This window comes from Pezoporus occidentalis, unplaced genomic scaffold (assembly GCF_034315485.1).
Source record: "Pezoporus occidentalis ecotype Australia unplaced genomic scaffold, CSIRO_AGI_Poc_V1 ctg45, whole genome shotgun sequence".
Classification (NCBI taxonomy): Eukaryota; Metazoa; Chordata; class Aves; order Psittaciformes; family Psittacidae; genus Pezoporus; species Pezoporus occidentalis.
This window is the reverse complement of record NW_026915780.1, coordinates 5,355,892-5,371,575: the sequence shown is the minus strand read 5'-3', so window position 1 is coordinate 5,371,575 and position 15,684 is coordinate 5,355,892. Positions and strand designations below refer to the sequence as shown.

The 15,684-nt window shown below is 39.8% G+C and overlaps 1 protein-coding gene across 7 annotated transcripts in view; it reads right to left on the bottom strand.

Annotated features, from left to right (window-relative positions):
- Positions 1 to 2,355: 2,355 nt before the first annotated feature.
- ATE1 (arginyltransferase 1) overlaps positions 2,356 to 15,684 on the bottom strand; it is an 84,231-nt gene continuing 70,902 nt past the window's right edge. For all 7 annotated transcript variants that reach the window (XM_062635296.1, XM_062635297.1, XM_062635291.1 and 4 more), the window contains one exon: positions 2,356 to 4,062. In XM_062635296.1, the coding sequence (XP_062491280.1) occupies positions 3,884 to 4,062 (179 nt within the window). In that variant the 3' untranslated portion in view covers positions 2,356 to 3,883. The remainder of the gene's footprint in view (positions 4,063 to 15,684) is intronic.

Below are 15,684 nucleotides of genomic sequence, written 5' to 3'. Positions count from 1 at the left end.
TCATTTGGCAAGTGGAAACATAATCTGTCTTTCTTTATGCTCAGTAGGTGAGATCATATGCAAGAGGTTCTGAAGGTGCAGTTTTCTAAATATATTGGGTACAATATGTGGCTACGATGCTGCTGGAAACACTGATGATGTCCCTGAAATGTGGTGATGATTTCTGCCCTAAATATTATCTACACCCTTTCAAATGCAGACTTTCTGTAGCAGGACTGGGACAGAATGAGCAAAAAGAACCATTAAGCTTGCGGGGGGATGCTGGAGATGGAAAGGTTCAGGAGGAGAGCACATAATTCATGTTTGAAGGATTATATGGGACTAACAGAATGAGAGGGAATTCAGAGCAATCACCTGACAGGGACAGGAGAGAGACTTTTTAAAAGGGCCCATAGGGTCAGGCCAAGGGGAATGGCTTTAACCTGCCAGAGGGGAGACTGAGATGAGCTCTTAGGCAGAAGCTCTTCCCTGGGAGGGTGCTGAGGCGCTGGCACAGGGTGCCCAGAGAAGCTGTGGCTGCCCCATCCCTGGCAGTGTTCAAGGCCAGCTTGGATGGGATTTGGTCCCTTCCAACCCAAACCATTCCAGGATTCTATAATATTAACAGAGCTTCAAAAAGATTGATGGATGTAGACTCCAAAGGTTCAATGAGAGAGAGTCTCACCAAAATTTTGAGCTGCGGTGGCACTGGCCTTCAATAAAAATCTCATTCAGGAAGCCAGAATTAGCTGGAATCCTGCCTCATTCACTGAGAACAAATCAGTATTTTTATCTTTGTACACATAATACAGATTTCTGTGGTGTTTGTCTGGCTCCTTATTTCAGTGAAAGGGTTATTTTCAACCAACTACAAATGGTACAGCCTAACTAAAATAAACAGCTACTCCTATCTAGTCTCCATTTGCAAAAAGCTGCAAAGTAATACAGAAGCCACACTCAGAGCTAGTACTTAGAGTAATTCACAGAGACTAGAAATAACTTTATTTTCTATACTTGCAAGTCAAACAGGGCAAACTCAACATGCGGGTTCTTCTGCATTTACTGAAACGTGTTGATGCTGGAAATGAGCAAGCTACCCATTTATTTCCAGTTAAAACAAAGAATGGTATTTTTAGCCCTGGTCACAGCTCTGCATTTTCTTACCACTGTTTCATGCTCATTTATCAACAGATGATAGAACAAGGCAATCTTACTTTAGGGATTAACTCTCACAAACTAAGTACACAAAAAAAAACCCTCTTATAAAATAGTTTTGTACTAAATTAAATATCTCTAAATTCAGTAATTCTCAATGACAATATCTTATTAAATAAATTTGTAATAGTGGTGAATTTTTAGCTCCACTGAAGTCAGTGGCAAAGTTTACAGAACTTCATCCTTGGACTCTATTCCACTTCGAAAGCAGAGGTATCGGTCCTGAAAAAATACTGCACTGATTTCCTTCTGAAATAACACTAAAGAAGTGAGTCAGATCTCACCTTAATACATCAGATGAACTCAACTGAATTTTTACATGTATATATATGCATATACAGAGATATATACCTATTTGAGTTCAGGAATAGTCCCAAGCCCAGCATGATGTGATGCTGCAGTTCCAGTGGAGGTCAGAAAGCGAAAGCACCATTTCAGAATTCACAGGAAATGGTCATTTACCTTTATTGGTCACACTAACAACAACCTTATGCTGTAATCACCTTTCAATCTTATGTCACTTTTCCTTAACTGCAGTCATTAAAAGCTCCCCAAGAGAAACAGCATCAGACAGCAGTCTAACACATATCTAGAAGGCATATCAGTAGCAAACAGTGGGCACAAAAAGACGGAGCTCTTCAAGAACTCTCAGTGGTGACATTATGTCTGCTCCTGTGCTATTTAACAGAAACTTTAACTTCTCCAGGAGCACAGCGAGGCCATCATGAAATGGTAATCTCCATAACTGATAATCTTTAGGATTTTGCAAGTCTGTGCCCATTAACTGATTTTATATCATACAAAAAGGTTTTCTCACCTATTTTGGTTTTAGGCCATACGGGCATCACCGCTTTTCAACATACTGTGTAGACAGACAACATTATACTAGTTGACATTTCACTGAGTGGCAAGAGTATCTTCTCCACAGAAATGAACTCTTTATACTAATGTTCATAGTAGTATTTAATGGTTCCCCCATGGCAACAGGTTTAGATAAGACATGGACAAGTTACATGGTACAGTATACAGAAACGTCTTGGTACCAGGCAAAAGATTAACACATACCAGCTACAATGCTGACAGAATGAAACAATTTTGTTGCAGGCTGGGAGCAGATCAATACACTACATCCCAATTAATAAAACACAATGACTTTCTGAAATCACTGCTGAAGCTGTACTCTGTTATCAATGCTATTAGAATGATCAAAAAGATATGGAAAATAAGTTAAATCTGCGATGCACTTGAATCCCCTGTTTCACATACAAATCAATGATTAATAATATTGGCCAAGTGTTTAAAATTAAATCAAAGCCATGAATGATAGATGTAAGCTTCAGAGGGTAAAGTGGAATTTGGTTCCTTTCTGGTGTAAACCATCTACACATGTGTTCTTGAATAAGAATCTTTTTTCTAGAGTTAACAGGAAACTTCAAGTTGATTCAAGGCAAATACTAGCTTCTGTTACCCATGAAGAAACACAAATGCATTGGGATTGTTACAATGTTGTTATACATTACTGAATTATACTCAAATGCCTATAACTTTTATGACTTGATAGGCACGCAGGCTACTAATGACAACATTCAGGTATGAGTTAATAAAGTGCTTTCACAAAGCATCACAACTTCCTGTGTTTCCAACAGAAGTATTTAATACAATGGTATTAAGATGTTAACATACAAGATGTTAACCTGTGAGCTGCTGCACCATAAACAAAACAGTAAAAAATGCAGGAATATGATATTTAAGCCTTCCCATGCAATTCAGAAGAAAAAACAATTGCAACAAACCCCAGCAGTGGTACCTCATGTCTGGCGTTTTTAGCATAGTTCTGAAATGTGCACCAAAGAGCTGCAGGATAAACCTTCCAAGCTCTATTTCACATTAGTGGAAATTTTGATACTAAAATATCCACTCTTTTTAGACAAAGGATAAGGCTTATACCAAAAACCCACTGTGCCTCTTGGCTGCGTATCTTTGGTATATTTATAGTGCAACTATTCTGTTTCATCTCTAAAGGGGAAAGTTTTCCAAAGCACTGCATCCCCTGCCACTAAGAATCCACTGTGAACTCCTACATTCACCAGGACCTCAGGCACTAACCTACTGCTTCAAACAAATGAAGAAGGTGCAGTGAAAATAATTTCTTCCTGTTTTTAAATATACTATTGAAATAAAAACCAAACCATGCCAGATTTCACGTTAGAAAGTCACAGCACGTTCCAGTTCTCTTTGCAAGAGTCTAGGAGCATACGAATGTGAGCATGAATTTCATGGCAATTTTTAATGACAGATATCCAAGGTGCTATTTGAAACCAGTTGTAATTTTAATTATTGTTAATGTAGATTTAGTCAACTTTTGTCTCTACAAAAAAAAAAAGACACCTGTTTTTCATTTTGCTTAGACACTCAGAATTATTCAAAATGCATAGAAAGGCTAGAGCTACTTCATTAAAATATATTGCAAGCATGTTTTTCTAACCTTATATTGCTAAAGCCTTGCTGTACTGCAAATTTTATTGGAATTGGCCTTAAAACACAGTACCATGTATTCACACAAGCCTAGATATATACCTGTAGTTCATACTGCTATTTGAGGAGGCATACCAACACACAACTATAGTACATATCACCCAGTGGCAGTGCAATAAAATGAGGCGCCGTCAAAATGCCTTTTCACCATTCCTCAACTTCTAAACAACAACATTCTTTCTGAACAGGTCTGTCCAACCAGACTTGCATATTGCTGGACACTGGCTTCATCACTTGGTCCCTTCCGTCTTTTCTTATACACACTGTAAGGCATGACGGTTCTCTTGTGGAGCACTCTCACCCTGCCCAGTTCCTTGATCCGACCTTCATCAACTGTGAAGAGAAGCAGAGAACATAAAAATTAGTTATGCAGATTGTCCCTCTGATCTTAATGCATGCAACTACAATAGGCATAATGAAAGCTGTATGAAGCAATAAAACTAATCTGCAGATGAACAGCAGATGAAAGCAGGGCTGCTCTACAGAGCAGTCTTCTTGAATCATGGTTGGAAGCAGAACCTAGCTTGCAAAGTAACTGTATTTGTGTTGCGTGAAAAGATAAATCATGCATCACACATTTCTAATGGTGATATTTCGGAGCATGCCTCCACTGCCATATTTTAAAATTCACATTCACATTTATTCTATTTTTATTTATATATATAAAAATATTATATATATTTATTTTATTTATATATATTTACATTTTATTTATTTAAATTTTATTAATTTTAAAATTCACATTAACGCCCCCTGGAGCCCACTGACAGAAGTGAAACTTTATCTGTGAAAATGCTTTCAAACACAACTGACCAGAAGCAACTCACCGTTGTTGCCTATTGCACTTACTGACTAAAACCTCTTCCGATATCTACCAGCACAGAGTGCTCCCTCACCCCAGTTGTGAAAAGTGTATTAAGTCCAGCAAGGAGCCTCCATGCTGTTGTCTTTAGGTAAGCATCAGGCAATAAATTACCTTCCCATGTAAAACTCCAAGGCCTTCCTACCCCATCTTTTTTGCATCACTTATACAGGTTTCTGTCCTCCTGTAGTAGAATGAAGTTAAGCACATGCCTTTACTTCAAGTCTGACCCCCAACAGAGTTAGTGCAAGGACTAGCTGGATGAACACAACATAATTCCTCAAGCTTTCAAAAGATATACACACACTGCAGTTGAATCTCATTAACCTCATCTACAGACCCCTTGTGACTTAATTTAACCAGAATCATACACATAAGAGCATCGTTGAGCAAGTTAAAACTTCCTTGTTTTTATGAACCCAGTCGATGCTACTAACACTGAATAATAATGTTATATTGCTGCTGCGTGTCAGAAGAACTGGCTCTAAAGTGCTAGAAAACTCTTTAAGGAAAGCAAGAGAACATGCCACACACCTGAGGCCATTGCAGGGAAATTTAACACAATCATTACAGAATACTGGTAAAAAAACCTTTAGACTTTCCTGAACTTCAGGTTTAAAAAGCTGGCAATGTGAGAGTCAACTTGAATACAGTCTGAAATACAAGTTTGAGAATGGAACCATACAAATTCAAACAGTAACAGAGAAGAGATGCTTACTAGAATATCAGCATTTAGGGACAAAAACGATACAAAGACCCAATCTTATTTTGGCATTGTTGTGGTTTAACCCCAATGAGCAGCTCAGCCCTATGCAGCTCCTTACTCCTTCCCTCCTGGAGGGATGAGAGACACAACTGGAAGGGTGAAAGCAAGAAAACTCGTGGGTTGAGATACAGACAGATTAATAGGTAGAGCAAAAGCTGTGCACACAAGCAAAACAAGAAATCCATTCATCATTTCCCATTCAATCTCCTTCAGCAATAACCAGAACAGCAGGGCTCCATCTTGCCTACAAAAACCATCACTCCCAACGTCCTCCCTTTCCTCCTTCTTCTCCCAGCTTTATATCCTGAGCATGACTCCGTATTATCTGCAATATTCCTTTGGTCAGTTGGGGTCAGCTGTCCCGGCTATGTCCCCCCAACTTCTTGTGCCTCCTCACTGGTGGGGTGGGTTGAGGAGCAAAGTCCTTGACTCTGCATAAGCACTGCTCAGTGATAACAAAACATCCCTGTATGATCAACACTGCTTCCAACCCAAATCCAACCATAGCCTCCTACTGGCTACTGTGAAGTAAATTAACTCTACCCCAGCCCAAACCAGCACAGCCATAAGGACATTCTTCCGACTGAAGAGCCAGTACAGGTAAGTATAAGTGTTTAGCTTTAAGTACTGCATCAGTTTCCCCCAAATTAAAATACTGGTTATGTTCATATACTTTCTGCTTTTAGTTTAGAACATTTAAGGATCCTTGAACAGGATCTTGGTAGCCACTCTACCCTGTTCCTTGCTTACAACACAGACACTTGAAGCCGCCCGCTGGTCATCGCTTGACTCAAAATCAAACCAACTGCCATGGAAAAACAGGTAACTCAAATAGCTGCTTCATGGGCAAAGATAGGTTTTAGTTGTAAGAGAATAAATAGAGGCAGAACTTTCTGAGCACGTTTCACAAATGGCAATTATCCAAAGTGCAAAGGATGTGACATGAGCTCTGGGAAGCAGAGCGGTCACCAAGTTCTCTCTTCTTTTTGTTTTACATACCTGCTCACTAGCCTTGCCACAGGTAAGCTAAATAACTTGTCTGCAAGAAGCTGAAGAATTCTGTAAGACAAATCTCTACTCAAAAGTAGCCTGAACTATGGAAAAGCTTAATACTCCCTTTTGGGCCTTCTTTAGGCTTTAATGAAGACAAAAGAGGTCATGAAACTCATTTCTTTCCAGGACATTCTTAAGAACCTGCCCCTATTCATCCACAGAAATGGCTTATCAACATTTTCCTGCTGATTGCTTGAATTTAGTATGTGCAAGTTAACGAAGCCTGCTATGCAAAGTTTAGAATGACTTCATTACTTTTATCTGTGTTTTGATTCCTAACATGAAAGCAACATGTATTTCTTAAGACTTAACTCAGAAAACGTGGTTTGAAGGAAGAAAATCTGAACAGTACTTGCTAAGCTTGCATTCTCCCCTAATTATTGTTGGCAATTGCTTTAGATAAACACCAAGTCAAAAACACTTTATGGCTTTCCTTCCCTCTTTGAAATCCATTAGGTTTTTGATGTGTGGCCAACACCTTTCTGATATCCCAATAGGTTGGTTTTACTACCAGCCCTCCTGCCACTGCTATTAGAACCTCCTCCTCTCTGAAAGTTCACCAAGGGAAAATTTGCAGTTTAGCTTCTGGAGGTGACACAAGTGTAAAGTTATTTTAACTTCTTAAATTGGAACGGTTATATTTACTGCACCTCTAGGCTGAATGTAAGATTGTGTCCTGAAATGGATTTATGCTAAGCCCAGCCTTCATGGTCTCATGCCAAAAGCACTTTCAAAGCTGCTCACTACTCACTGTTTGATACTCATTGCTTTCTAATAGTACTGAAGCTTGATACTCTGGATGAGTTCATCCTTTGGCTTGTAACGTTCCTGGCATCAGATTCAACTTCTTAAAGTAACTAAAGCTCCTGTAACTTTGGTTTCACTATAGCCTTACTGGCTCAACTGAACTCTGCTGTTGCTCAGCATTTATACTCTTACTCTACTTTTACTCATGACATCAAGTGCAGTCAGCGAATTGCCCTCCTTGCACTCAAGGCCCATGCTAGCTCTACAGCCATATGAAACTGTTGCTTTGACCCAGGGTTCCATCAAATTTGTTTAAGCACCGTAGCCAAGTGTTTTTTGGGGAGAAGTAAGGCTTGCCAAACCGTGCTGTAGATCAGTCCTCTCCTGGCCAGGTTTGTGGCACAGGTTTATAACACAACCCTCAGGCAGGAAGGAGAAGGCTCTCCCAGAGTATAGTGAAAAAATCACTATAACACGAATACTTCAGACATGTTTTAAGCTTAACACAGTAAGTTCTGTGTATAAACTACATATATAAAAGACTTAGCAATGAGTTTGTCATCAGGAAATGTTGAAAGCCAGATATGCTTGGTCTCACAAACTTACATTTGATGGACTATGTTTAGATTTGGTTTACACATTAAGGTTGATTCCAGATTCTGCAAATAAGCTTTGAATAACAGTCCAAGTGTCTACAAAGACATTTTTCCATTGACTCCCCCCAAAATAAAAACTTTAATGATAAAAATAACCTTCTGTAAAAGTACTTAAATATACACAATTTAAACTCCATCTGAAAAAGAAACCTTTCACTGCAATGTAAAGTATCAGTAAAATAATCTCAGGTACCTCGTTAAGCTTTTAGAGCAGGCAAATAGGAACTTGTGTCACCATAACAACACACCCATGAGTTAAAATTCAGCCACCTTTCAATTGCTACTGCTCTGGAGGCAACACTGTATGAATTCAGGAATGTATTCCCTTTACTCGTGATTGAAACCTGAACAGAATAGATTTAAGAGAATTTAATGGGAAATAAAAGCAGACTGGGCTTCAGCATTGTTTAAAGATAGAAATTACCCTCCCAAAATTAAAACTTCAAATATCTGCTCCTGCTGATTGGCACGGGATAAAATTTGCTTTATATTTAAGAAGATGCCAACTGAATTCTAACAGGCCTTCTCTGCATGACTGATGCTGGGATTCAGGAGGAATCCCAATTCAAAATAAGATCATATGCCATATTAAACAGAATTACTTGTTCAAAACAAGAAAAACAGTTCTATCAAAAAGAGTTATTTCCATGCTTTTAATAAGTAAATTCCAGTTAGTGATTTCCATTTCTGGAAAGACCCAGACTCATCAGGTAGTGGAACAATTGTGAAATAAAAGGGTGGCTTTAATCATTACTGGATACAGTGTTGTTACCATCAAAAACCCAAAACCCCCTTATTTTTACCTTCTCACACTTTCTCATTTTATACCCCCGAGTCTCCCACTAGCCTGTGCTTCACCTCACAAACAGCTGGTGCACTGATACAACTCTCAAAGATACAATCCTAGAAACCCAGACTGGTTTGTGTTGAAGGGACCTTAAGAGCTCACCCAGTTCCAAACCCCTGCCACAGGCAGGGACACCTTTCACTAGAGCAGCTTGCTCCAAGCTCCTGTGTCCAACCTGGCCTTGAACACTGCCAGGGATGGGGCAGCCACAGCTTCTCTGGGCACCCTGTGCCAGTGCCTCAGCACTCTCACACAGAAAAGCTCCTTCCTTGTATCTAATCTAACATCACAGGTTTGAAGACAAAATTCCTTTTCCAAGTTCATAACTGTTGGATGAGGGGCTTTGCCTTTTGTGCAGATTATCCTCTCATGGAGCTGTTGATTAACTGTAGCCTTCCGAAGAGACACTGTCACTGTCATTTGACATATAAAACATAAAATGTTTTACCCTTTAATTCAGGTACATCTATCAATGCAGTTTGGATGGTAGATACATTTTAGGAAACTGAGCAAGCGCAGATGCCAACTGTCTGTCTTCAGAGCCATATCATCTCGGTAGTCTCAAAGCTAACAATACAGCTGAATTCTTGTTGAATAAATTAACTGTCACCTCATTCTCTTCTCCCCTATGCTCCTAAACCAGAAAATTGCTTATATAGCAGTCAGCTATTGAAATTTTAATATAAGAGAGATTTCATATGTAATTCAACCTTGCCACCCTGATCCCATAAAAAACTTGCAAAGAGGTGTTAAAATCCTTTGTTCCCTCTCCTCATATCACTATTTAATGCAATTCCACATGAAGGATTTCTTTTCTGAAACAGCAAAGCATATAGATACATTACTAAGTACGGGTAAAAAACAAAGTAAGAAATAGAAGCGATCTAAAGACCCTCTACGTGATGCTGTGCTGTCAGGCAGATACAGGTTTGCTTATTTGGACCAGCTCCACGCACGCACCTTTGCAAGAGCACACATTGCTGAGCGACACCAAGCAATAAGCTAAAAGTAACAACAGCGGTCTTCAAAGGCAGCCTCATCCAGCAATCAGCCCCAGAAATGCTTTTGTACTCCAGGGACAAGGGGGAATGTGAAGAGCAGGAAGTCTGACATGCTCCTGTACAGCTCTGGTTTTACTTCTCTGCACACCCCACTGACTTCCCCCAAACCTGCAAGCTCCCTCCCGAAACCACAACATGATTTTCAAACGCTGATATGCATTCCTTTTGAAATACCAGCATAAAGGAGGAGAAATCACGACCATTTTTGTCTGGAGTAAGAGCAAAATGGGCATCGGTGTGATTTATACAGAAATTCAAACTTGCATGACCTGAATTTTTTGATTACAGCATAGGAATTGATTAGTATCTATGAAATTATTTTGGGAAGCAGACAGCCAAATATTTTTTACTCTCCAAGCGCATTAATGTTTATGATCACTACCCAATATAAGCTGAAGTGAAAACCAGCGACATCTGTTCAGAAAGCCGGGTAAGCACGTGCAAAGCCATGCAAGTGAAACTCAGAGAGCAGAGTGAGCGCCGCAACTCTACACAGGCTTGGAGCCAATGTCACATTGAAAAAGGTGTGCGATAGCTCAAAGGTTTTTGTAGCCAACTGTTACTAAACCAAGCTTTTTGGTGGTGGTTGATTTGGGTTAAGCTGGTTTTGATCAAAGGACAACCTGCAGCGGCAGTGTTCTGTACCACTCTTCTTCAGAGCCGTGCGTGATGGGTGCCGGGTCAATGGTACCTCTTCATTCATCCCCTTTAATATACTCTTCACAAACGTGACAGATTTGTCAGGGGTATAATCTAGAGCTGCAAGCAAGCTGACATCTTTTGTAAAGTGCGTTTTTCCACTTACAGGAAAATAAGTGAAGAAATGATAAAAAAATAAGTGACAAATTTATTGACTTTCTCATTTTTTAAATAGGAAAACTGCCAATTTCCTCTAGCCCCACACTAGTCACAGGAAATGTTTCTTACATTTTCTGTGCAGAATGGGTTCAGAATTAGCAAGAAGCCTTACTGAGGTCTGGTATTTCTAATTCAAAAACGAAATGTGGTGCTCCTGCTAACCCCTGAATTAACGCTGTTTCTAAGTTTCAGTTTCCTTAAATGCTACTTCAACCTCGCGGAACAAAGAAAGCATTTGGCCATTTTCACTTTGTGCTTCTGCTCCGACGCTACACAGGGAACATCCATAGCAGGATGAAACAGGGGAAGAAAGAAAGGAAACAGGCAAAGAACCACTCCTAGTTCAAAATCTAAAGTATTTAAACCTGTGCCATTAACTGAAACCCGTGCTTCACTCTGGAAGCAGTCTTTGAAGGAGACACCCACCTAAATAACTCACATTATAAATTAGCTTCCATTTTGCTTAAAAATGGAATCTCAGAAAAGCTACTGTTATCTCTAAGCATTAAATCTACAGGAAAAAATACAGAGATTAACACTTGACATCGGCTGCATTTACAGACCGACAGCCCAAAAGGGTACGTTGGATTTTGGGTTTGTTTCGAGTTGTTCCTGGTTTTTCATTTGCAATTTTGAAGGTGTTGGACCTGCACGGATTTAAAGATGAACACAGTGTTCACATTTTCCAAATCAAAGAAGGCTAACAGGTTTAACATTCAATTTACAAGGAGTTAAAAGTTTCCTGATAACCCAAAGCTTTCAAACTAGGTGTGAAAATGATCAAAAGAGGCACCCATCCTTTGCTGGTTACACCGTGGCCATGTCAACTGATTTGAGAAACACTACAGCCTTGTGGAATGCTTTTTGAAAGAAAGCTCCAGCTGGTTTACATGACCCTGTCACAGTCAATGAGCAATGATTTTAAACCAAAACCTTTAAAGGGAAGAAACAAATGGACTTCTCCAATTTTATGACTGAACTACAGGTGATATTAATGACTGGAAATAGAAGATTTCCACCTCAGTCACAAGTCTAACGGATTTGACCTCTGAATTCAAGCTCGTTTCTCACTCAATTTGAAGCATTATTTCTTTGTGCTCAACAGCAAAGCATAGGAGGAAATCATCCTCAAAACCTAAATGACAACACCCACTGACGAGATAAGCAATATCCATTCATAGTAGTATTTATATACGACAGTGACTTGAAATGCGTTTCTTCTCGTACTGCTTCTGTATTACTAGACTCATACATTAAGAACTATTAAAGACCAGTATGCTTTGGGGTATAAATGCTAACTCAAATCAAAATAAGACTACAGTTAAAACGAAGCATAAACTACAATAACAAAATTCAATGAAAAGGATTCTTAATGAAATCCAGACAGCACAAGTCACAAAGGGAGTACAGTAAAACACTCAGGATATTCTCAATCAGCCAATTCTTTGCAAGTCCTCTAACAAGAAAAAAACAGGAACTTCTGCAATCACTGTTTAAAAAGAGAATGTTTCAGAGGGGGAAAATGCACTTCATCATAATATTATCAATGATCCTTAAAAGATGAAGACAGAAGAATTAAGAGTTTTACAAGTATAACTTACAAGGAACTTTTAAACGGGTTAAGACAGGAAGCAGCAGCAAGGCTAAATCCTAAAGATGCTTTCTGAACAAAACTTTTGGGCTTTGTGCCTGAAATCATACAACTGGTTTATGATTTGCAATTCAATCTTGAGAAGCGAGCAGACTAATCACTTGACGAAACGCATTCAAAAGCCACCAGCCCTGCTGTGCCACACGGAAACAATAACTCATTGTGTTTTGACTCTTATTATTCTAGTAGTAAACATGAATAGGGGCCAATGGAAAACATTTCCTGTGAATACAGCAATTCAGAGCAGTTCTCAGTTTCAGCTGGAATTCACAGCAACCAGCAATAGCTTCTGGCTTACCTGCAAATACAGCCCTTGGACTACATTGCCTAACCCACACTTGACTAAAAATCCACATTTGGACACATATAAAAGGGATGCACATAAAACAATAAGTATAAAATTCCCAATGTATTTATGAGGAGCTCCCATATAAGGCACTTATTCTAGCCTACCTCAATTTATTATCATGAAATATGGTGACTGAGAAACAGCTACTGAAGGGCTGGACTTAAATGACACTGATATTTCTCCAAGACTTGCTTTTCAGGGATGCACTATGAAAAAAGGCAAGTAGTACCTGGGGAAAATGTCACTTAAATGAGAATGAACAACTTCCCATCTGAAAAACAGTATCTGGTGCCTCCAAGCCAAGACACTAATACAAAACCCAAGGAATCTAATGCAGTGGATGGCAGGGTGACAAAGATAACTATTTCACTTTTAGATGCTCTTCCAGAAGACAAAATGAACTAGTCAGTTCTTTTGAAGTTGTATCTCTGTCATTATTCTTGATTACTTCAGACACGAGAAATGAGCATGTGAACTGCCAATGAAGAATATTAACTGCATACTCAGGAGGCTTTTGGGCTTGGGTGTTTTGTTTGTTTTTCTTGTTTTAAATGGGCTTTTTGCTCATCTAGTCAACTTTGAAATACGCCTTTAGTTTAAATGCACCATGCAGCTCTGCGGACCTCAACACAAGAGGAACGTGGAGCTGTCGGGGCAAGTCCAGGGAAGATCACAGAGATGGTGCAAGGGCTTCAGTAACTCTGCTGTGGAGCCAGGCTGAGAGAGCTGGGCTGGTTCAACCTGGAGAAGAGAAGGCTCCTGAAGGGGAGACCTGAGAGCAGCTCCAGTGCCTAAAGGGGCTGCAGGAAACCTGGAGAGGGGCTTGGGACAAGGGCCTGTAGGGACAGGCCAAGGGGAATGGCTTTAACCTGCCAGAGGGGAGACTGAGATGAGCTCTTAGGCAGAAGCTCTTCCCTGAGAGGGTGCTGAGGCGCTGGCACAGGGTGCCCAGAGAAGCTGTGGCTGCCCCATCCCTGGCAGTGTTCAAGGCCAGGTTGGACACAGGGGCTTGGAGCAAGCTGTTCTAGTGGAAGGTGTCCCTGCCCGTGGCAGGGTTGAAGTGGATGAGCTTTAGGGTCTCTTCCAACACAAACTGTTCTATAATTCCATGCATGTAAGGACCAGAAGCAGAACTGCAGCAGGTACAACTTAGTTTTAATGTTTGCAAGACACTAGTGCAGTGCTGTCCTGCAGCCTGTCTCCCTAAACTGGGGGTGACTGCAGCACCCAGCCCATCAGCAGACTGCACAAGGGGGTTCTGCAGATCCAGATTTGCTTGGTCAAAATTTTACAAGCTTATTCTTGCCCCAATTCATTTTTGCTGGAGTCTGCAGGCACTTCGAATGCCTAATTCGGATTCCTGCGTTCTGGGAAGGTTTATTTTCTCTGGGTCAGCACTGATGAGCCAGACCGAGCTTTATTCTGCATCAGATGCATCCCCCCTGTTTGCCGAGTTTTTCTGCTCCTCAAAGTATCCAGGTTATTCAGAATAACACAGGAATGTTCAGTATTTTGAGCTGCTCATTTCTCTTTAGAGACAGAGAAAATCACGGTCAAAATCCAACAAGCAGTTGGAAACAGCACAAAAAAAGGAACACCAATCACTATCAGGGAATTAAAACTGTACACGTGTCTTTCCAGAGAATTTACTTGTCTCAAGAACATCACCAGAAGTGACTCAGTTACTGTTGGGAGAGACACATTAAACATGCCATTAAATCCGTGAATTAAATGTTGAGAATACTAAATTAAGGATGTATTTTGAAACAGAAAAGATGAGGGAGGGAAAGCAAGTGCCACGCAAACACTTCCAGTAGGGATGAATGAAATATTTCATTCATTTCTTATGAAAAACATGAGTAAATATTTTTCTAGATAAAAGCAGAATGGTTATCTCATTCCTAACTCTAGCAGAACTTGAAAACTGGTTAAGTGCACTGACACCTCAAACAGAACAGCTTATCCCATCTATTTCCTGAGCATATTTTGCATGTGGAAAAAAGGAGAAGCACTACATAAGCTGCATTTTCATGTCAACTATTAACTACTGTGAATAATAATAGTTATAATAAAATAATAAAAATTAACTAATGTCAACTATTAACACCTTGTCATTCAGTAGGATTTACCCAAGGAGCCAAATCCTGCACTCCACTAAAATCAGTGATTTTCCATCTATCAAATGACACGAAGACTCACTCTAAGCTTTGGTGACACAAACAGTGACTAGGGAGTTGTACTGACCTCCTTCCAAAAATGTGAATTTCTGCAACTTCCAACGATTCCAAAGCTGCCATTGATGACATGTAAAAGTGCTTTAGTCTTTATTTTTCATGTCAAATTAATTCTACAGCAGCTAAAATTGCAGAAACAAAGTTATTGCCTCATTTCATATACTTTGGGAGTCATTTTGCACAGCACAAATGAAGAAAAAGCACTTTGCAACTTTAATAGTTGCCCTCACCCTCTGGATTATAACCTTGATTCCAGGGAATTAAAGACATTCTCCGTGGATGAGCTAGAAATAGTAATCAAAATCAACGGAATTTCACCAATTCTGGATGAGTTTTTTTGATTCTATTTTATATCTTCAGCACAGCACACAACCATCGCTTCAATGTGAGAAGTATGTCAGGGTATCTTCATTTTCCAAGCAAAGTCCACAAATAAAATAAGTAATTTCAAAATACATCTGTTCATTACACAATTTTTATAACAGTCATTTGGGATTAAAACACACTTTTGGGAATTCTGCAGTCCAAGCCAATTGTTTCATGAACTCCACTAGAAGCACATCCAGAGATACTGGCACAGGGTGCCCAGAGAAGCTGTGGCTGCCCCATCCCTGGCAGTGTTCAAGGCCAGGTTGGACACAGGGGCTTGGAGCAAGCTGCTCTAGTGGAAGGTATGTATCCCTGCCTGTGGCAGCGGTTGGAACTCAATGAGCTTTAAGGTCCCTTCAACCCAAACCATTCTGTGATTCTGTAATTCCAAGTCAGACAATGGTGTTTCTCGAGAGGCACTGGTTTACTTTGCCACATGTATGTCAGAAGCAGATCTCTTTAGAATATCAATAAATACAAACCTGTAAATCAGAAATATTTA